Source organism: Cherax quadricarinatus, chromosome 16 (assembly GCF_038502225.1).
Source record: "Cherax quadricarinatus isolate ZL_2023a chromosome 16, ASM3850222v1, whole genome shotgun sequence".
Classification (NCBI taxonomy): Eukaryota; Metazoa; Arthropoda; class Malacostraca; order Decapoda; family Parastacidae; genus Cherax; species Cherax quadricarinatus.
The window spans coordinates 31,258,554-31,283,044 of NC_091307.1; the positions used below are offsets into that span (position 1 = coordinate 31,258,554).

General features: G+C 43.0%; 1 protein-coding gene across 1 annotated transcript; it reads left to right on the top strand.

Annotated features, from left to right (window-relative positions):
- The first annotated feature begins 4,398 nt into the window (after positions 1-4,398).
- Positions 4,399-5,826, top strand: LOC128688824 (uncharacterized). The gene has a single exon (XM_053776812.2). It carries the CDS (start codon positions 4,441-4,443, stop codon positions 5,797-5,799), a length of 1,359 nt encoding a protein of 452 aa, XP_053632787.2. The 5' UTR covers positions 4,399-4,440; the 3' UTR covers positions 5,800-5,826.
- Positions 5,827-24,491: the final 18,665 nt, after the last annotated feature.

Sequence of the window (24,491 nt, forward strand, 5' to 3'; positions counted from 1 at the left end):
TTTTAGTTTGTTAACGAATGTAAAAAGAATAGTGTGGAAAAATCCTCCAGATCTGTGGAGAGATAGTCAAGTTGTGAAGGTTAATAGTGGAAAAAATGATTCTAGGAAAGTGTGTTAAATATAAAATTCCATGGAAGAAATCTAACAAAACGCGTGATTGCAAATGTGGAAAAAAATACCATAGTGAAATTAGGAAATAAAACCTGAGCGCTTTCTGAAGATGTGTGTGTAAGCACACGAAAGCATTCAGATTCTATTTTGTATTTTTACTGCGGTTTCTTTTCGTAAAATTACATATTAATGATCCTTATGCAGTAGATAGGCTTTAAATACCATCTACCATTTGGAGGAGTGATTGTGTCGCACACGACGTTATGAAGTTGCATCTGGTCGGACGTGTGAGGAATACAAAGCAGCTCAAAGTTATTGAGTTGTATGGGAGAAGTAATACTGATCTCACTCACGAAACTTAAATATGGAATCCAATAAGGAAGAGGTAATATAAAAGAGGTCAATATTGATTCATATTTAAAATTGGGTAAGCAGTGAAAGGCATGAGTAACGAAGGTACTCAGATAATTAGAAAAATAATTACAAATAAATATAAATATAAAAATCCTTGTTGAGAGCAGGTTCAGAGGACGAGGCAGAAACTTATGATCTACCATATAAAATAACGTGTTAGACCTTCATGTTTTTTTATATTTCATATATTTTTAAAAAATCATATGAAAAGTACCATGAAATATATGAAATTGGTTATTTTGACTCTAAAATAATGAATTTTTAGTCATAATACCTTGGGAGATAAACAATTAGTTGAGAGACAATCAGACACAATAATTAGAGAGACTCGGGTGACACGAGGATGGAGGAGACGCTAGAGAATGTAACTATTATTGTGTAACCTTGTAATGAGACTCTTAAGTGGGAGCCAGAATTTATTTTTCTCTTCGTCTTAACTCTAAAGTGTCGTTGACTATTTAAATTTTCAGCACAGATTTTTTTTTTCAGCTTGGGTTTTCAGGTTTATATGACGAAGTATATTGATACATTCAAACACATTCATCATACTCATCATTCACACAGTGGTCACCTGATTTTGATTTACTGTAACCAGGAAAGGATTCATGAAAAAAAATATTTGGGTGAGAAGTGTCCCTCTGGTGAGTGTTGTATAAACCAATTTTTTTTTTTTTTTTTTTTTATTCGCCGGTATTCTCCCGGCCCGGGTCTTTTCCAAGTAGTGGTGACCCGGCCTTGGCTCCCTATCTGGGGAGTGTCTCGAGACTTAAGTCTCCCATGGGAGGAGGCACAAGTACCTCCTCATCTTTGGGACCAAGTGTCCCCAGGCCTAGCCAAAGTCCCCGCCCTCACGGGGCTCGTAGGGAGAAGCTAGGCCTCTGGTCTGCCATCTGCCCCGCCCCAAAGGGGCTCGTGGGGATGGCAGTCTTATAAACCAATGTTGTTAAATCCTCTATAAACCTTCAACACTGAGAGTGATACTGAAGTGAGTTGGTAAACAGTTTTCCAGTTTTATGAGTAAATTAGTGTGGAATCTTTTACCCTTTAAAACACGTTAAATATGCTTACATATACTTAGCGCAATAACGTGTGGATAAACACAAGATATTTTTAAAAAATCGCATGAAATGTATTATAAAACCAAAGAGATAAGGTATTTTAACTCTAAAATAATGGATTTTTAGTCAAATTTTAAAATTTTTATTGCAAAGTAGGAAATACTCCGAAAAATGTTAATCTTAATTGTCTGGCCAATGATATTACAGCGATTTTAGGGTAAATTTGTGGTGCTGATTCTTAATATGTCATCGGTTTTAATTCACTGGGTCTAGTTTTGATAAATTTGGTATCCCACTGAAAAAATACAAGAAATGTAAAATATATTGATCAGGCTAACTTACAAATAGCACTGAAATTACTTTTTAGATTAAGCAAAAGTCAAATAATATAATAATACTAGCACATCACTCTATATAATAACATATTACAATAATAAGATAATTCAGATACCACTAATTACTGCATATGAAAACGTTGTACGATTTTCTTCTATGTTGGTCAACAGCTGAGTCCAGCTGGAGGCTCCAGCATATTGGTTTCCATTGTACAATAAGACACATTTTACGTTTCTAAAGAAGTTGTCTATCGAACAGCCGCCAATCTCTTGGTCGATATTCAATTCCCATTCGAAGAAATTCATGTATGCTATTGTATCTGAAGTAAAGGAGTTCAACCTCTCTTGTCCGATAAGCTGTTATTTCAACTTCTCGTTGGTTGTAGACAGTTCTTTTTTTTTGTAGTCTGGATGCTAAAAGTTCAGATGTTTGATTTGACAGACTGAGGTCACCTATCAGATCACTGATTCTTCATTGAAGAACTGCTGGAGTGTTGAAATGCTTACTTCATATTCACTTCCACTGCTTTCACCTGTGTTACATTCTAAACTCAGAGTTTCTTCAACATCTGACAATGGAAGGTCAGGCAGTGGTGTAAACACTGGTATGGGAACGTCTTCTCTGAGTGGCACAGGTCCCCTGGCTGATTCCAAATCAGGATATCACCCTTGGCTTCATACACTGAGGGTCCGTGGTTCGATTCCTGGCAAGGAGGAAACATTACGCTTGTTTCCTTACACCTGTTGTCCCTGTTCACCCATCAGTAAAATGGGTGCCCGGGTGTTAGTCGATTGGTGTGGGTTGCATCCTGGGACAAAACTGACCTAATTTGCTCGAAATTCTCCACATAACAAGCGGCTTTCTAAATAGCAGTATATCACTGATGTCAGCTAGGCCTGTATACCTTGTACATGTACTTGTAGTAACAAAGATATTATTATTATTCCCACTTGACTTTCTTGTATAGATTGAAATCTTCCACATTCACCACGCAGAAATAACAATCGTCATGGTGGTTGTTGCCACAACACAGGCACAACAAAGTTTAAACTTTTAATTTGCCTATTTCTCACTGTGGTAAGCATTCTACACAGGTCTTTGCAAACCACATGAGGAGCTCAAGACTTGTCATGTTCTCAAAGTGTCACTCCAAAATAAGCAATATAAACTTGTTTTACAAAATCTGTAAAGTTTTTCTTTGCAAAGAGTATTCGCCAGAAATGTAGCAAAATGCGTTCGTGAAGAACTAATGTTTATCTGGAAAAAATAAAATGAAGGTAACAATATTGTCACGTGATCATTGTTGATACAACGACTTTCGTAAAATATTAAATAATTTAAAAATAAAATTCTGATCTTTATTAAAAATAACTATATATACTGTCACTACTTACTATGGCTAAGTTCCCTGTTGAGAGTAAGTATGCAATATCTCACAAGCTAGAGCAAATCTGAAAAACCTACTGACATTGTCGAACTCATCAACCCCAAAATATCCTAAATACCTTTAAGTATCTTTGGCAACAATTTTTTTTTGTTAATTAAAGGGGAGAGGGGGAGGGGTGAAAATTTAGTACAGTTGTAGCAAAAAAGTCATCTGAAAAACTTTAATGTTTTTTTGTGAGAGAAAAAATATCACATGGAAGTATGAGTGGGATAAAAACACAAATATAGTATAAAACGATAAATCGAGAATGTTTGACCCAGGCAGTGGACTTTTGTGAAGTAATTTAAGAAACCCTGTTCGTGGTCGACGGGTTGTCAGTGAAAGATCGCAGTATCCATCATGTCAATATTTTAAATACCAGTTCTCTCCATAAATATCAATATCAACGTGCATGCATAGTTTTAAACTTCACTGCACTGGATTTTGAAGAAGGCCTTGCACTGTTCCTTAAGTGAGAACTGCTGTGGGTGCTTCAGCGAGCACTGCTGTGGGTGCTTCAGTGAGCACTGCTGTGGGTGCTTCAGCGAGCACTGCTGTGGGTGCTTCAGTGAGCACTGCTGTGGGTGCTTCAGCGAGCACTGCTGTGGGTGCTTCAGCGAGCACTGCTGTGGGTGCTTCAGTGAGCACTCCCCTCAAGGAAGGTTCCTTGATGTTTGTGAGGGGCTCTTGATTTAGGGAATTGGATCTGTGCTCCAGTTCCCCGAATTAAGCCTGAATGCCTTCCACATCCCCCCCCCAGGCGCTGTATAATCCTCCGGGTTTAGCGCTTCCCCCTTGATTATAATAATAATAATTCAGTGAGCACTGCTGTGGGTGGTTCAGCGAGCACTGCTGTGGGTGCTTCAGTGAGCACTGCTGTGGGTGGTTCAGTGAGCACTGCTGTGGGGGGCTCAGCAGAAGGAGTGGATTTAATTTCCAAGGAGTGGTAATTAATTTTCGAGAAGACAAAGTCATTTCTGCTTTCTCTGGTAATTTCATCTTACTTTCTAAAACAAGTTTGTTTCGTTTTTTGGAGTTGCACTCGTTTTTATTCAAAATGTGTTTTTTATTTATTCACTTTAATTTTTAAGTGTGATGCTTTTAGGTAAATTGTTGCTGGTGGTAGCTTGGGCGATGGCGTTGATGTGTCTTGGAGGAGCTGGAGCAGCTGCTGGGTCCTCATCCACTGTGATGCTAGAACGGGCCCTCCCTCTGGCCAAGGTCAACGTCTCCCAAACCAGCTCCACCAGGGCAAGCGTCTCCCAGACCAGCTCCACCAGGGCTAGCGTCTCCCAGACCAGCTCCACCAGGGCTAGCGTCTCCCAGACCAGCCCCACCAGGGCTAGCGTCTCCCAGACCAGCCCCACCATAGCTAGCGTCTCCCAAACTAGCTCCACCAGGGCTAACGTCTCCCAGACCAGCTCCACCAGGGCTAGCGTCTCCCAGACCAGCCCCACCAGGGCTAGCGTCTCCCAGACCAGCTCCACCAGGGCTAACGTCTCCCAGACCAGCTCCACCAGGGCTAGTGTCTCTCAGACCAGCCCCACCTGGGAGAGTCATCCCCAGGATGATGACTCCCAGGGCAGCCTCACCTACCTCTCCCAGTACACAAACTACCTCACTGAGAGCGGCCTCCCCGAGGATCCTCAGAGCAGCATCGCTGAGGATATCAACCTCGAGGAATGGCTGTTAAACTACGCAATAAAGGGGTTTTTAGAGACACGGTGGCCGAACAACACAGTCCCGGTTGTTATCTGTAGAATGATGGGAAAGCAGTACAAACCAACGATTTACCAAGCAATGAATCTGCTTAACTCACTAACCTGTCTTAAGTTCGTGAACGCCACTAACAGGCAAAATTATTACCTGAACGTGACTTACGTCGAGGATGCATGCTATTCTCAGTTGGGATACAAAGGCTACCCTTGGGGACACCAGACAGTGAACCTCGCCCCAAGTTGTTTCTATAGTTTTGGCGTGATCGTTCATGAACTATTGCACGCCAGCAGCTTCAGCCACCAGCAGGTAAGGATAGATCGTGACGATTACGTTACCGTTTACAAAAACCGTATCATCAAGAAATTTTACCCGAATTTTGCTATTCGCGATGGTGAGTACGATTACCTTTGGACTGTTGGACTTCCCTACGACTACAACAGCGTCATGCACTACCCGTCTGATGGCTTCTCTCGGAGCGCCATGCACGTGCCCACCCTGGAGGTCAAGAGGGAGTTTAAGGGGATGATAGGACAAAGAGACGGTCCCTCCCGTACAGATATCGCAGTTCTTAACCGGTACTACGAGTGCCAGGAGCACTACCTGGGCGACGACATCCCTGGCGCTGTACCCTACGCAGAATTTCACGCCAGGTACATCAAACTAGACCGCACCAAGAGCGTCTCGGAAAAGTTTACAAAATGGTTTAATTATGTGTCCGCGAAGGTAGCGAAGTGATTTTGTTTATTCACTTATTATATTTTTTTCGGAAGTGAAAAGACTTGAAACTTCCGAAGCCAAGAGCCCCTTTAACAGACTTTGTAATGACATAAGATATGACATGTGTAACGAGGCCTGGTCTCAGACAGAGCCGCGGGGGCGTTGACCCCTGAAACCCTCTCCAGGTAACTCCAGGTAAGGAGTACCTTTAAGAAGTTACCAGATGTTTCCTTCCTCCAACTTTCCATTTTATTTCTCCCATGACTCGAGAACGCCACATCCAATAGATTTTAAATTTTCAATACTTGTGTACAGTAATTTAGATCAAAACTATTGAATACATTCCCAGTATTCTGGAATGGCTCGGATAACTTCCAGAATCTTCAGTGGTGGAACACCAAAACGTTCAAAAAGGCGCCAAAAAATTCTACGACGGTGGAGAGTGAAAGTCAGATGTGTAGGTCAATATTTGACTATTGATGTGTAAAATGATGTAATTTTTTTGTTCCCGTTTAATCTCGTTAAATAATTTTCGGCTTACCTCTTCTGAACGGTATCAATATATATAATGTCTGATGTATCTCAGAGGATAGTAATTATTAAGTATCGTTTGCGTGTAGCCAGATTTGTTGACATAAAATAGTAAAAAAAAAAAATATTCTTTAGAATCCGTGCCTTAACTGGAGAATGACTTGGCTGATCGGCTTCAAATCTTCATCAATAGTGTGGTTTCCTGAACACAAGTCTCACTCTGCCATCGTGTACCATAAATCAATAATTGAAGAATACTTCTTCTGATTGGTTACACGTTCTTTAGACGAGACATTCAGTAAGAAGGATGATAACCCACCAGTTAAGTCTAAGTACCTGTTAAACTGAAATTTTACCGAAACTGATATAAAAAAACTTAGAATCGTTAGGATCACATCAGTTATTGAAGAATGTCTTTTCTGATCCTCTTCAAACTTTTATTAATGGTGGGATTTATTAAGACAATTTATCACTCACTGAGCTGAAAAAATATTAATTTTCCAGTTTTATTAAGAAAATTGTTTCAAGTGTCATAACGAAAGAATGATTCTTGTGATGCTCTTCAAGACCTAAATACTGGTGGATCTTATAATTGAAAATACTTTTGTATTGTCATTTCTTTGGCCAATTTAATCAAACTGAAGTTTATAAAGATCTAAATTAAATGTTTTTCTTAACAGGATTGTAAAGAATTTTAAACAGAATGAAAATAAGAATATAGAAAAAATAAATAAATAAAATCAGAGGTTCTATGGTGTTTTTTAAATTTATCGAAGGGGAGACTTTGCAATTTTTCGCAACATTTTCACCAACATTTTTGTACCTTTACCAAAAAAATTTAATTTATTACTAGAGAACACCTTAATCGATCGACTTCAAATTCTCAACGACTGTGTAATGTATCCTGGACAAGATTCACGAGACTATTTGCATGTGTGGACGCACTGTGCACAATATAACAGGCCATTCCCAAATTTAGTTTCCGTGTGACGGGTGGAGACAAGTTCCTCTGATCACCAACATTTCAACACTGGTGTATCATACAAGAAGTTTGGTGTATTTATTGGTGAGTGTTGATGCCATTTTGCCACTTGTGATCTCGAAATTGTATAGTATCATTTTACTTCGAGGCTTGTGAAGGGTTCTTGAGTCAAGGAACTGGATTTACCTTCCCATTGTTCTGATCAAATTTGTATGACTCCCATTCCACAGGCTCTATATGACTCTACAGGTTAGGTTCTTTCCTCTGATTAAAATACTGCGGTTAACGGCATCAGTCTTCAATGGCTGATGCGTCGTATAAAATGGACGGAACTTTTCATGGGCTTAAACTGTGTAGTCTCAAATTTTGTTGGATTCTAAACAATGACTGAAAAATACATCTTCTGGACAGTAATAAACTTTTAGTGCTGTGTTTTCCTCAAAGGAAACAATTTCTTGATGTTAGGTAAAAAATTGACGAAAGTAACTGATCAGACAAGTCAGAATTTTTTACTTTATTTGGTTATCGTAGGTTACATCAACTTAATGGTATATATGTGTCTATAACATCTGTGTGTCCTCAAGACCATTGTTAAAAAAATAGTATGTAATGTAGATTAAGGTTACATAAAAATAACTCATTTGAAAGCTGGTTAGTCTTAGTGAAAAGTTTGGATTGATGTACTTTTTTTTAAGGAAATTTGAATATTAGTTTCCCAATGATGACTTGTTTATGCTTCTTCTGATTCCATTCAAAACTTCACAACTAATATTTAACTGCATTATCAACTTATGCCGCACTCTGCACTATTCCAATCGCGTGCACTGAGGTACAGGAGACTGGTGGTACGGGAAACTGGAATGTGTTTCTCGGATCACGCAGCGACCGAAACACATCTAGTTAATTTTTACGTTGTGCCTTCACCGACTACCAGTATACTGGAAAAACTAAAATTTCCGATCAATGCTTGAAAATATATAAAATACTTAAAATATCGAGAAATATTAAGGTTTCTCTTCTCATTTAAAATCTTAAGAATTTCTTCAACCTGACTGACTGCTAGAGTAGCGTCACTCTGACACACACGACGCTACGAGTCACTGACACGCATGCCATTACGAGTCACTGACACACACGACACTACGAGTCACTCTGACATACGTTACTGCTCTACGAGTCACTCTGACATACGTTACTGCTCTACGAGTCACTCTGACATACGTTACTGCTCTACGAGTCACTCTGACACACACGACGCTACGAGTCACTCTGACATACGTTACTGCTCTACGAGTCACTCTGACATACGTTACTGCTCTACGAGTCACTCTGACATACGTTACTGCTCTACGAGTCACTCTGACACACACGACGCTACGAGTCACTCTGACATACGTTACTGCTCTACGAGTCACTCTGACATACGTTACTGCTCTACGCGTCACTCTGACACACACGACGCTACGAGTCACTCTGACACACACGACACTACCAGTCACTCTGACATACGTTACTGCTCTACGAGTCACTCTGACATACGTTACTGCTCTACGAGTCACTCTGACATACGTTACTGCTCTACGAGTCACTCTGACACACACGACGCTACGAGTCACTCTGACACACACGACACTACGAGTCGCTGACACACACGACACTACGAGTCACTCTGACACACACGACACTACGAGTCACTCTGACACACACGACGCTACGAGTCACTGACATACGGCACTACGAGTCACTCTGACACACACGACGCTACGAGTCACTGACACACACGACGCTACGAGTCACTCTGACACACACGACACTACGAGTCACTCTGATGTCAGCAAAGTTGCTGATCCCCTTACATGTGTTGTATGTATAGATTAGTTGAGTATCGTAGTACCATCCATGTGCTTTATATAGAAACTCCCTAGGCCGAGTGACTGTATGACATCACGGGATACAGCTGGAGTCAGTGAGACGCGCTGCCTCGTCCTGACTCGACGGACCACCTACAAGCAGGCAGACCAAGGCAGGCCTGGGCTCCCACCTCTCATCACAGTCTGACAATACATAGTGTTACCATCCAACAAGTGTGTCTCCCTTCAACCCTCGTTTCTCCTACCGAACCCCATACGACACTGACACACACGACACTACGAGTCACTGACACACACGACACTACGACTCACTCTGACACACACGACACTACGAGTCACTCTGACACACACGACACTACGAGTCACTCTGACACACACGACACTACGACTCACTCTGACACACACGACACTACGAGTCACTCTGACACACACGACACTACGAGTCACTCTGACACACACGACACTACGAGTCACTCTGACACGCACGACACTACGAGTCACTCTGACACACGTTACTGCTCTACGAGTCACTCTGACACACACGACGCTACGAGCCACTCTGACACACGTCACTGCTCTACGAGTCACTCTGACATGCATGACGTGAGGGATACCTTCACTGCTGTACGAGTCACTCTGACATGCATGACGTGAGGGATACCTTCTTCACTGCTCTACGAGTCACTCTGACATACATGACGTGAGGGATACCTTCTTCACTGTTCTACGAGCCACTCTGACATGCATGACGTGAGGGATACCTTTTTCACTGCTCTACGAGTCACTCTGACATGCATGACGTGAGGGATACCTTCTTCACTGCTCTACGAGTCACTCTGACATACATGACGTGAGGGATACCTTCTTCACTGTTCTACGAGCCACTCTGACATGCATGACGTGAGGGATACCTTTTTCACTGCTCTACGAGTCACTCTGACATGCATGACGTGAGGGATACCTTCTTCACTGCTCTACGAGTCACTCTGACATGCATGACGTGAGGGATACCTTCTTCACTGCTCTACGAGTCACTCTGACATGCATGACGTGAGGGATACCTTCTTCACTGCTCTACGAGTCACTCTGACATGCATGACGTGAGGGATACCTTCACTGCTCTACGAGTCACTCTGACATGCATGACGTGAGGGATACCTTCTTCACTGCTCTACGAGTCACTCTGACATGCATGACGTGAGGGATACCTTCACTGCTCTACGAGTCACTCTGACATGCATGACGTGAGGGATACCTTCACTGCTCTACGAGTCACTCTGACATGCATGACGTGAGGGATACCTTCTTCACTGCTCTACGAGTCGCTGAATTGTAAAAAAAATGGTTATAACTCTGACAATAATTTTTAAAGGGGTGGACCAGTAAGCCAACGGAAGGCCTCGGTCAGATGACCAAAAGCTCCAACGGCGAGTCATCATCTAAGACCCGCGTCAGGAAACACTTGTCCTGTTTCCTGAAGAACCTTACTGAGTCGCTGACACCCACAGGTTTGGCACTTCACATAAATATAAGAATGGTCATTACCGGTGCAGTGATTGAACAGTGATACTGTGATTGAGTACTGATACTGTGATTGAGCACTGTCACAGTGATTGAAGATTTAACTTTAATCATAGGATTTTGCTATACGTGAAGGCATCGTACGTCGCCTGGGCCAGTGAGAGACAATCAGTATGGAACTGAGAGGAAGGCGAAATCAGGTGCACCATTCAACTTTGTATGTTTCGGGGTATGTCAAGTACGTTCTTGAACTCGACACTCACAGTGTCAGGTACGTTCTTGTACTCGACACTCACAGTGTCAGGTACGTTCTTGTACTCGACACTCACAATGTCAGGTACGTTCTTGTACTCGACACTCACAGTGTCAGGTACATTCTTGTACTCGACACTCACAGTGTCAGGTACGTTCTTGAACTCGACACTCACAGTGTCAGGTACGTTCTTGAACTCGACACTCACAGTGTCAGGTACGTTCTTGTACTCGACACTCACAGTGTCAGGTACGTTCTTGTACTCGACACTCACAATGTCAGGTACGTTCTTGTACTCGACACTCACAATGTCAGGTACGTTCTTGTACTCGACACTCACAGTGTCAGGTACGTTCTTGTACTCGACACTCACAGTGTCAGGTACATTCTTGTACTCGACACATACAATGTCAGATACGTTCTTGTACTCGACATTCACAATGTCAGGTACGTTCTTGCACTCGACACTCACAGTGTCAAGTACGTTCTTGAACTCGACACTCAGTGTCAGGTACATTCTTGTACTCGACACTCAGTGTCAGGTACATTCTTGTACTCGACACTCACAATATCAGATACGTTCTTGTACTCGACACTCACAATGTCAGGTACGTTCTTGTACTCGACACTCACAGTGTCAGGTACGTTCTTGTACTCGACACTCACAGTGTCAGGTACATTCTTGTACTCGACACATACAATGTCAGATACGTTCTTGTACTCGACATTCACAATGTCAGGTACGTTCTTGCACTCGACACTCACAGTGTCAAGTACGTTCTTGAACTCGACACTCAGTGTCAGGTACATTCTTGTACTCGACACTCAGTGTCAGGTACATTCTTGTACTCGACACTCACAATATCAGATACGTTCTTGTACTCGACACTCACAATGTCAGGTACGTTCGTGTACTCGACACTCACAATGTCAGGTACATTCTTGTACTCGACACACACAATGTCAGGTACGTTCTTGTACTCGACACATACAGTGTCAGGTACGTTCTTGTACTCGACACACACAATGTCAGGTACCTTCTTATACCCGACAAACACAATATCAAGTACGTTCTCATACCCGACAAACACAATGTCAGGTACGTTCTTATACCCGACAAACACAATGTCAGGTACGTTCTTATACCCGACAAACACAATGTCAGGTACGTTCTTATACCCGACAAACACAATGTCAGGTACGTTCTTATACCCGACAAACACAATGTCAGGTACGTTCTTATACCCGACAAACACAATGTCAGGTACGTTTTTATACCCGACAAACACAATGTCAGGTACGTTCTTATACCCGACAAACACAATGTCAGGTACATTCTTATACCCGACAAACACAAAGTCAGGTACGTTCTGATACCCGACAAACACAATGTCAGGTACATTCTTATACCAGACAAACACAATGTCAGGTACGTTCTTATACCCGACAAACACAATGTCAGGTACATTCTTATACCCGACAAACACAATGTCAGGTACGTTCTGATATCCGACAAACACAATGTCAGGTACGTTCTTATACCCGACAAACACAATGTCAGGTACGTTCTTATACCCGACAAACACAATGTCAGGTACATTCTTATACCCGACAAACACAATGTCAGGTACGTTCTGATACCCGACAAACACAATGTCAGGTACGTTCTTATACCCGACAAACACAATGTCAGGTACGTTCTGATATCCGACAAACATAATGTCAGGTACGTTCTTATACCCGACAAACACAATGTCAGGTACGTTCTGATACCCGACAAACACAATGTCAGGTACGTTCTTATACCCGACAAACACAATGTCAGGTACGTTCTGATACCCGACAAACACAATGTCAGGTACGTTCTGATATCCGACAAACACAATGTTAGGTACGTTCTGATACCCGACAAACACAATGTCAGGCACGTTCTGATACCCGACAAACACAATGTCAGGTACGTTCTGATATCCGACAAACACAATGTCAGGTACGTTCTGATACCCGACAAACACAATGTCAGGTACGTTCTTATACCCGACAAACACAATGTCAGGTACGTTCTGATACCCGACAAACACAATGTCAGGTACGTTCTTATACCCGACAAACACAATGTCAGGTACGTTCTGATACCCGACAAACACAATGTCAGGTACGTTCTGATACCCGACAAACACAATGTCAGGTACGTTCTGATACCCGACAAGCACAATGTCAGGTACGTTCTGATACCCGACAAACACAATGTCAGGTACTTTCTGATATCCGACAAACACAATGTCAGGTACGTTCTGATATCCGACAAACACAATGTCAGGTATGTTCTTATACCCGACAAACACAATGTCAGGTACGTTCTGATACCCGACAAACACAATGTCAGGTACGTTCTGATACCCGACAAGCACAATGTCAGGTACGTTCTGATACCCGACAAACACAATATCAGGTACGTTCTGATACCCGACAAACACAATGTCAGGTACGTTCTGATATCCGACAAACACAATGTCAGGTACGTTCTTATACCCGACAAACACAATGTTAGTTACGTTCTGATACCCGACAAACACAATGTCAGGTACGTTCTTATACCCGACAAACACAATGTTAGTTACGTTCTTATACCCGACAAACACAATGTTAGTTACGTTCTTATACCCGACAAACACAATGTCAGGTACGTTCTTATACCCGACAAACACAATGTCAGGTACGTTCTGATACCCGACAAACACAATGTCAGGTACGTTCTTATACCCGACAAACACAATGTTAGTTACGTTCTTATACCCGACAAACACAATGTCAGGTACGTTCTTATACCCGACAAACACAATGTCAGGTACGTTCTGATACCCGACAAACACAATGTCAGGTACGTTCTTATACCCGACAAACACAATGTCAGGTACGTTCTGATACCCGACAAACACAATGTCAGGTACGTTCTGATACCCGACAAACACAATGTCAGGTACGTTCTGATACCCGACAAACACAATGTCAGGTACGTTCTGATACCCGACAAACACAATGTCAGGTACGTTCTGATATCCGACAAACACAATGTCAGGTACGTTCTGATACCCGACAAACACAATGTCAGGTACGTTCTTATACCCGACAAACACAATTCAGGTACGTTCTGATACCCGACAAACACAATGTCAGGTACGTTCTTATACCCGACAAACACAATGTCAGGTACGTTCTGATACCCGACAAACACAATGTCAGGTACGTTCTGATACCCGACAAACACAATGTCAGGTACGTTCTGATACCCGACAAACACAATGTCAGGTACGTTCTGATACCCGACAAACACAATGCTGAATACCATCAAAACTCTGATTAAAAATTCTCAAAAGTTATCAGTAATGGTTATAGTCATGACCATAATTTTTAAAGGGGGTGGACCGGTAAGCCAGCGGAAGGTCTCGGTCAGATGACCAAAAGCTCCAGCGGCGGGTCATCAACAGTCCTTTGAAAGTACCTGTGTTTGTAACATGTGTCACGAACTGTCCAGTCTGTTCCCAGAAGCCTTACACTTTTACCGTCTAAGCTTGTTAGAGTAAGAAATTACCACTACATAATAAGAGTTCAGACGCTAGATACCTTAACTATCATACAGGTAGGTTTATGCAAAGCCAAGCAAAATTATTACTGATAAATTCCAATGAAAGTCTCCAAACTCCAGACCGTCGCGTTAGCCACTGGACCAGCTAGCCACAATAAGAATCGTCCAACTAGGTATATTTCTACACCATAGGAAGGTTAGCATAGGCACCACTGTGACCACAAATGGTGTAGAAATATACCTAGTTGGACGAATCTTATTGTGGCTAGCTGGTCCATTGGCTAACGCGACGGTCTGGAATTTTAAGACTCTCGGATCGCGGGTTCCATCCCCGCCCGTGGTATGGTTTGTTTGCAATCGTGTCATTACGATTTCGCGAGTCAAATTCCAATGACCTGGAGTTTTACGACTCTCTCGCCATGGGTTCAAACCTTACCCGTACCGCGGTTTGTTTGCTGTCGTATTATTACGACTTTGTGAGTCCCAACAAAGAGAAATTCATCATCCCTTCCACAGTGGCATACAGGAGTACAGTAAATATTTATGAAACATGAGTTTCTTTCATCCTAAAGTATAGGTTTGTTTCTCAAAACACGTAAGAAACTGACTGGAAACCGTGTGCATAATGAATATTTCGCCAAGACTGTGACCTTGTCTGCACGAAGGATTGTGGAGCTTACAAGGTCTGTGTAAAACAGACAGAAGAGCTCTGTTTGCTTCCAACACCATTAAAAGTCACAAACACGATAAATTAATACAAATGCGAATTAAGGGACTCCCACAAGAGAATCGTAATTGAAGCTGCTCTAACTGAAACAAAAGTTTCAATACCTCAAAGTGGAAATGGATTCCTGACGTCAAATCAAAATCCGCCGAGATGAATGTATTCCTGGGGCAGATTTAAGATTCGCCTGGTCGCACCCCGGTGTCTACTAACTCACGGTTACATCTCTCACAATTGGAAGTGATGTAAAGTATTGTACCTGGCGTCCAGCTACTCTGCTCATTAAGTTTAATGGATCCTCAACCTCAACACACATGTGACCTCAAGATTTGCTCACTGTATAAACTAAGACTTTTCACTTTCCTCCACTGTTGAGGAGGATTTCATCTGGGTTTTCTTTCTTTAGTAGATTAATGCCCAGCTGACCTTACTCAAACTTAACTAACCCAATCCATCTCACCTTAACCTAAGTAAATTAAACTATTTGTATTACGACAACAACAACAACAACAACAACAACAACAACAACAACAAGAACAACAACAATAATAATAATAATAATAATAATAATAATAATAATAATAATAATAATAATAATCACTTTCTACAAGTACATGCACAAGGTACATAGGCCTAGCTGACAGCAGTGACATACTACTACATAGAAAACCCTTTGTTATGCTGAGCATTTGGCAAAGTAGGTCAATTTTGTCCCCAGGATGCAACTCGCACCTAGCAGTAAAATAGGACCTTCTGGGACCTTCTGCTAGGTGAACAGGGACAGCAAGTGTCTTCAGGAAACACGTTCTAATGTTTCCACCCGTACAGGGAATCGAACCACGGACCTCAGTGTATGAACTGAAGTCGCTAGTAATCGAGCTTCGGGAATGGAAGGTAATCAGATTCAATCCAAGAGAGAGAAGGGTAGCTCCAGTTCTTTGATCGGAGAGCCAAGACCTAAATGGTTATGGAAGGGCTTAACTGAGAGCATAGTTCGGCAGAGAGCATAGTTCGGTCTCGTGGCGTCATGTCTACGTCACGCTGGTGTCCGTGACGTCACATGGGGGAAACGAATATCATTCTGGAGTATATTTAGACCGACTTCCTGGAGACTTTTTACTACACCGATTGTGCAGTTTTATACTGTTTTCTTATCTATAACTCGCCTCTGTTTTACGATTATGACCAACTTCATAACCATACGAAAGAGAGAGAGAGAGAGAGAGAGAGCGAGAGAGAGAGAGAGAGAGAGAGAGAGAGAGAGAGAGAGAGAGAGAGAGAGAGAGAGAGAGAGAGAGAGAGAGAGAGAGAGAGAGAGAGAGAGAGAGAGAGAGAGAGAGAGAGAGAGATATTCCCATAGAATAAATGAGGTAACGGCACTGACTACAAGCACACTATCACATCATAAGTAGCATCACTATTCTTCTCTAAAACCTTAAATATCTCCAATGTAAGTATTTAGTTACTGGGCAGACTACCGATAGTATGATAGGCAAATATACACAAGTTGTTGAAATAAATGTTATGCTACTTGTAGCTACAGTAGCAGCAGAACAGTGCTCTGCTGCTTGTAGCTACAGTAGCAGCAGAACAGTGCTCGTGCTACTTGTAGCTAGTGTAGCAGCAGAACAGTGCTCGTGCTGCTTGTAGCTACAGTAGCAGCAGAACAGTGCTCGTGCTGCTTGTAGCTACAGTAGCAGCAGAACAGTGCTCGTGCTACTTGTAGCTAGTGTAGCAGCAGAACAGTGCTCGTGCTGCTTGTAGCTACAGTAGCATTAGAACAGTGCTCGTGCTGCTTGTACCTACAGTAGCAGCAGAACAGTGCTCGTGCTACTTGTAGCTACAGTAGCAGCAGAACAGTGCTCGTGCTACTTGTAGCTACAGTAGCAGCAGAACAGTGCTCGTGCTGCTTGTAGCTACAGTAGCAGCAGAACAGTGCTCGTGCTACTTGTAGCTACAGTAGCAGCAGAACAGTGCTCGTGCTGCTTGTAGCTACAGTAGCAGCAGAACAGTGCTCGTGCTACTTGTAGCTACAGTAGCAGCAGAACAGTGCTCGTGCTACTTGTAGCTACAGTAGCAGCAGAACAGTGCTCGTGCTACTTGTAGCTACAGTAGCAGCAGAACAGTGCTCGTGCTGCTTGTAGCTACAGTAGCAGCAGAACAGTGCTCGTGCTACTTGTAGCTACAGTAGCAGCAGAACAGTGCTCGTGCTGCTTGTAGCTACAGTAGCAGCAGAACAGTGCTCGTGCTACTTGTAGCTACAGTAGCAGCAGAACAGTGCTCGTGCTACTTGTAGCTACAGTAGCAGCAGAACAGTGCTCGTGCTGCTTGTAGCTACAGTAGCAGCAGAACAGTGCTCGTGCTACTTGTAGCTACAGTAGCAGCAGAACAGTGCTCGTGCTGCTTGTAGCTACAGTAGCAGCAGAACAGTGCTCGTGCTGCTTGTAGCTACAGTAGCAGCAGAACAGTGCTCGTGCTGCTTGTAGCTACAGTAGCAGCAGAACAGTGCTCGTGCTGCTTGTAGCTACAGTAGCAGCAGAACAGTGCTCGTGCTGCTTGTAGCTACAGTAGCAGCAGAACAGTGCTCGTGCTGCTTGTAGCTACAGTAGCAGCAGAACATTGCTCGTGCTGCTTGTAGCTACAGTAGCAGCAGAACAGTGCTCGTGCTTCTTGTAGCTACAGTAGCAGCAGAACAGTGCTCGTGCTGCTTGTAGCTACAGTAGCAGCAGAACAGTGCTCGTGCTGCTTGTAGCTACAGTAGCAGCAGAACAGTGCTCGTGCTGCTTGTAGCTACAGTAGCAGCAGAACAGTGCTCGTGCTGCTTGTAGCTAGTGTAGCAGCAGAACAGTGCTCGTGCTACTTGTAGCTACAGTAGCAGCAGAACAGTGCTCGTGCTGCTTGTAGCTACAGTAGCAGCAGAACAGTGCTCGTGTTGTTTGTAGCTACAGTAGCAGCAGAACAGTGCTCGTGCTGCTTGTAGCTACAGTAGCAGCAGAACAGTGCTCGTGCTGCTTGTAGCTAGTGTAGGAGCAGAACAGTTCTCGTGCTGCTTGTAGCTACAGTAGCAGCAGAACAGTGCTCGTGCTGCTTGTAGCTACAGTAGCAGCAGAACAGTGCTCGTGCTGCTTGTAGCTAGTGTAGCAGCAGAACAGTGCTCGTGCTGCTTGTAGCTACAGTAGCAGCAGAACAGTGCTCGTGCTGCTTGTAGCTAGTGTAGGAGCAGAACAGTTCTCGTGCTGCTTGTAGCTACAGTAGCAGCAGAACAGTGCTCGTGCTGCTTGTAGCTACAGTAGCAGCAGAACAGTGCTCGTGCTGCTTGTAGCTAGTGTAGCAGCAGAACAGTGCTCGTGCTGCTTGTAGCTACAGTAGCAGCAGAACAGTGCTCGTGCTGCTTGTAGCTACAGTAGCAGCAGAACAGTGCTCGTGTTGTTTGTAGCTACAGTAGCAGCAGAACAGTGCTCGTGCTGCTTGTAGCTACAGTAGCAGCAGAACAGTGCTCGTGCTACTTGTAGCTACAGTAGCAGCAGAGCAGTGCTCGTGCTACTTGTAGTTACAGTGTTACAGTAGCAGCAGAACAGTGCTCGTGCTGCTTGTAGCTACAGTAGCAGCAGAACAGAGCTCGTGCTGCTTGTAGCTAGTGTAGCAGCAGAACAGTGCTCGTGCTGCTTGTAGCTACAGTAGCAGCAGAACAGTGCTCGTGCTGCTTGTAGCTACAGTAGCAGCAGAACAGTGTTCGTGTTGCTTGTAGCTACAGTAGCAGCAGAACAGTGCTCGTGCTGCTTGTAGCTACAGTAGCAGCAGAACAGTGCTCGTGCTGCTTGTAGCTACAGTAGCAGCAGAACAGTGCTCGTGCTACTTGTAGCTACAGTAGCAGCAGAACAATGCTCGTGCTACTTGTAGCTACAGTAGCAGCAGAACAGTGCTCGTGCTGCTTGTAGCTACAGTAGCAGCAGAACAGTGTTCGTATTGCTTGTAGCTAGTGTAGCAGCAGAACAGTGCTCGTGCTACTTGTAGCTACAGTAGCGGCAGAACAGTGCTCGTGCTACTTGTAGCTACAGTAGCAGCAGAACAGTGCTCGTGCTGCTTGTAGCTACAGTAGCAGCAGAACAGTGCTCGTGCTACTTGTAGCTAGTGTAGGAGCAGAACAGTTCTCGTGCTGCTTGTAGCTACAGTAGCAGCAGAACAGTGCTCGTGCTACTTGTAGCTACAGTAGCAGCAGAACAGTGCTCGTGGTACTTGTAGCTAAAGTAGCAGCAGAACAGTGCTCGTGTTGCTTGTAGCTACAGTAGCAGCAGAACAGTGCTCGTGCTGCTTGTAGCTAGTGTAGCAGCAGAACAGTTCTCGTGCTGCTTGTAGCTACAGTAGCAGCAGAACAGTGCTCGTGCTGCTTGTAGCTACAGTAGCAGCAGAACAGTGCTCGTGCTACTTGTAGCTACAGTAGCAGCAGAACAGTGCTCGTGCTACTTGTAACTAGTGTAGGAGCAGAACAGTTCTCGTGCTGCTTGTAGCTACAGTAGCAGCAGAACAGTGCTCGTGCTGCTTGTAGCTACAGTAGCAGCAGAACAGTGCTCGTGCTACTTGTAGCTACAGTAGCAGCAGAACAGTGCTCGTGCTGCTTGTAGCTACAGTAGCAGCAGAACAGTGTTCGTGCTGCTTGTAACTACAGTAGCAGCAGAACAGTGCTCGTGCTGCTTGTAACTACAGTAGCAGCAGAACAGTGCTCGTGCTGCTTGTAACTACAATAGCAGCAGAACAGTGCTCGTGCTACTTGTAGCTAGTGTAGGAGCAGAACAGTTCTCGTGCTGCTTGTAGCTACAGTAGCAGCAGAACAGTGCTCGTGCTGCTTGTAGCTACAGTAGCAGCAGAACAGTGCTCGTGCTACTTGTAGCTACAGTAGCAGCAGAACAGTGCTCGTGCTACTTGTAGCTACAGTAGCAGCAGAACAGTGCTCGTGCTGCTTGTAGCTACAGTACCAGCAGAACAGTGCTCGTGCTGCTTGTAACTACAGTAGCAGCAGAACAGTGCTCGTGCTGCTTGTAACTACAGTAGCAGCAGAACAGTGCTCGTGCTGCTTGTAACTACAGTAGCAGCAGAACAGTGCTCGTGCTGCTTGTAACTACAGTAGCAGCAGAACAGTGCTCGTGCTGCTTGTAACTACAGTAGCAGCAGAACAGTGTTCGTGCTGCTTGTAACTACAGTAGCAGCAGAACAGTGCTCGTGCTGCTTGTAACTACAGTAGCAGCAGAACAACCTTCCAGTGATTGTAAAGTTACAACTTCGTCTTGTAAACCATTTTATTGATCAGCTCTGTGAAGAAAATATTCCCCAGTATTCTTTGTCTTCACTCTTCTCAAAATACAAGTGCAGCCTCTTGTTATCTTTGCTGCAGTCACTAAGAAATATTTTAATGATTTTTTTCATGTCATTTGAAGAGCGTTTATGTTTCCTGTGTTCCTCCTACCAGCCAGTGCCGCCAACTAGTGGGTTTTTCAGCTTTTTATTACAACTTATTTCTGAATAATATGTTATATCCAGCAGAACATGATCACTCTCTCCTAGTGGATTTAAATAGTTTCGTGTAAATGTTTTTTTTCTAGTAGTTACTAGATCTAATACTAACATTGTGTTGCCTTCTATTACAAGTGTTGTTTCAGTTACGTTTTGAAATACAAGAAATCCTGTCGTTATATTTGGGAATTGTATGTATCATTTATTTCCATGTCCAGCCTCATCAGCTGACCAGTCTCTTTATTATTTTAATTTCCGAACATAATTTTTTTTCCTTTTCACAATCACTATTCATCTTAATTCCATTGTTATATTACTTAATCTTCGTTTATCTCGTTAAATTCTCCTCTTTCCCACGTATCATTAAACGATGTGTTGAACACAATGAGCGTTTCATGTTTATTTTGCATTTTTATAAATTTTTATTTTTGTTCTGGGTTTCAGTTCCCTCACCTTGTATTTTTTTTTTACAAATTTTGTTAGTTTTTACTCCTCTTTTCCCTATGTCTTCTCTATACTGAGTAGTTTCTGTCTCATACCTTATTTAAAATATATCTTCTAGTTTAGTTTTAGGTAAAGTATATAGGTTTCTTCTATTCTAACGTAGGTAAGACACATATGCAATAGTTAGGTATCTTTATTTCGAAACGTTTCGCCTACACAGTAGGCTTCTTCAGTCGAGTACAGAAAAGTTGATAGAAGCAGAAGAGACTTGAAGACGATGTAATCAGTCCATCACCCTTAAAGTTTTGAGGTGGTCAGTCCCTCAGTCTGGAGAAGAGCATTGTTCCGTAGTCTGAAACAATATGGAGTTCAAGTATGTATGTATGTATAATGTTCGCCAAGACCATAGTCCTGGCACCGGTCCCAATCTTGCGATGACCCGTCTAGGAGTTGAAGTGACAGGATGGAGCCTTATATAGCGCCAGGAGGTGAGACGTAGGTCACTCTGGGAGGTCAGGTCCCTCTCAAATCCAGCCGTTCTCACTAGTGAAATCAACTTCGACAACCTCTACTAGTGAGAACGGCTGGATTTGAGAGGGACCTGACCTCCAAGAGTGACCTACGTCTCACCTCCTGGCGCTGTATAAGGCTCCATCCTGTCACTTCAACTCCATATTGTTTCAGACTACGGAACAATGCTCTTCTCCAGACTGAGGGACTGACCACCTCAAAACTTTAAGGGTGATGGACTGATTACATCGTCTTCAAGTCTCTTCTGCTTCTATCAACTTTTCTGTACTCGACTGAAGAAGCCTACTGTGTAGGCGAAACGTTTCGAAATAAAGATACCTAACTATTGCATGTGTCTTACCTAACAACCTGTCGGTATTTTATACCATTTTAATGTTCTATTCTAACGTACCCTAATTCTAGTATTTTTGAAATTACTCCCTCTACCTCATTATGCAAAACATTTACAAGTGTGTTCATCTCATTTCTTTTCATTTCGTTTTGTTTTAGTCTGATTATTCTGTACTGATTTTGTTTCATTGAGAAACTATTTGACAGATCTGTACGTCCCAGTTACTCTGTAAAAAATTACTACTACTTACACCCTCACTTCTGTTTCATTTTACCTCTTAAAGGTGTTTATTAAGTCCATTATTTTCACCATATCTCCCCTCTCTAAGGCCTTGTCTAATTTGTATATTATTGTAGTTTTCTAATTACTTCCAACTCCTCTTTATCCTTTATCTGCATAAATATTATTCGTAGCGGCCTGTTCTAATCGCCCTCATAATTTTCAACTCTCCTATATCCCACCATATGCTCCTAAATGATAAAGTACAGTAAAAAATATTTCGTAATATATCGTACTTCTTCTTGGATTCCTTCTGTTCCTGATGTTATTTCCGTTTCTGCGCAGCCAGAACACTAACTGCATTTCTCTGTCAACAAGCTCCCCAGTAGTTTAGTAAGCTGAGTTCCTGAACGAGGAACGTACCTTCATAAGTAATACCTCCAGGTTCTTAAAATTCCATATCAGCATAATCAAGAGTTGGTAATGAAAAAAGATAAATGCAGCACAATGGACTAATTACATCGACTCCAGGCTGGGGGACTGATTAGCTCAAACTTCTGATCTTCATTCTTCTGTGCATCGGACTGATCAAGTCACTGTGTGGAGAAACGCTTCCACAGTAAAGATACCCAAGAGTTGCACTTGTGTCTGATTACCACAATGGACGTGACATCACCAGCCTAAATATATGCTCTTTTTTTCCGCTCATCTCAGTCAAAAGTGATGAGGTTCCTGGTGGAAAAACCAACTTCTTAATAAAGTTCCAAAAACCGTAAATAGTGTCATATTACTACCAACCCTAACGTGACTGAATGTACCCAGTACTTCATCTTCACCTGATACACTACCCTCCTCCACCTTCACCTGATACAACTACCACCTTCACCTGATACAACTACCACCTTCACCTGATACAACTACCACCTTCACCTGATACAATACCTTGCTCCACCTTCACCTGATACACTACCCTCCATCTTCACCAGATAAGCTACCCTCCTTCACCTACTCCTGATACACTACCCTCCTGCACCTTCACCTGATACAATACCTTGCTCCACCTTCACCTGATACACTACCCTCCTCCACCTTCACCTGATACACTACCCTCCTCCACCTTCACCTGATACACTACACTCCTCCACCTTCACCTGATACAATACCTTGCTCCACCTTCACCTGATACACTACCCTCCTCCACCTACGCCTGATACACTACCCTCCTGCACCTTCATCTGATACAATACCTTGCTCCACCTTCACCTGATACACTACCCTCCTCCACCTACGCCTGATACACTACCCTCCTGCACCTTCATCTGATACAATACCTTGTTCCACCTTCACCTGATACACTACCCTCCTCCACCTACGCCTGATACACTACCCTCCTGCACCTTCATCTGATACAATACCTTGCTCCACCTTCACCTGATACACTACCCTCCTCCACCTATGCCTGATACACTACCCTCCTGCACCTTCATCTGATACAATACCTTGCTCCACCTTCACCTGATACACTACCCTTCTCCACCTTCACCTTCCTTTGATTTCCTAGAATGACAAAACAGTTCGCAACATGTAAACGATAAGTCGTTTAATGACTGGTTTTCTATGGTTTTTAAGTCTTTTCATCATTACTTGTTGTCTCCCGCCACAGTTTAACAACATTAAAAGATGCCAAGCTAGCTGATACACAAGTACGAGTAATGATAACTACATACCAGATTATAATTGTAAATTAAGAGAGAGAGAGAGGGACAAAAAAGTCGAGCTGATGGGATTCAATAATGTTTTTCTTGACGGAGTGGCACACCCGTGGAAGGAATTAAAAGAGGAGATAGTACTGCATCCAGTGAATTTATTTTTTCTTTTTTAAATTATTTGATGAAAATTTAGTGAAGACGAGACACCACGAGCATTGCTCTGCTATTGTAGCTACAAATAGGTAATTACACTCACACACATACACACACACACACACACACACACACACACAGTTGAAGGGGAAACTTACGAAGCAAGAAGACAAGGAAAAAAAAGCGATTGAAAGTATCATGAAAGCAACAGGAGAGGATGACATGAACCCGCTGACAAATTTTCTGAGAATTGGGGGGTTTGCAAGAGAAAGAAACCGGCCAGTCAAAGTGATTTTCAAGCCAGAATCGGCACGAAACAGGATCCTGCAGGAGAAAGCACGAATAAA

Bases quoted from the DNA above. Each gene is read 5' to 3' on its own strand.
- LOC128688824 (XM_053776812.2), top strand. From the start codon at position 4,441: ATGCTTTTAGGTAAATTGTTGCTGGTGGTAGCTTGGGCGATGGCGTTG.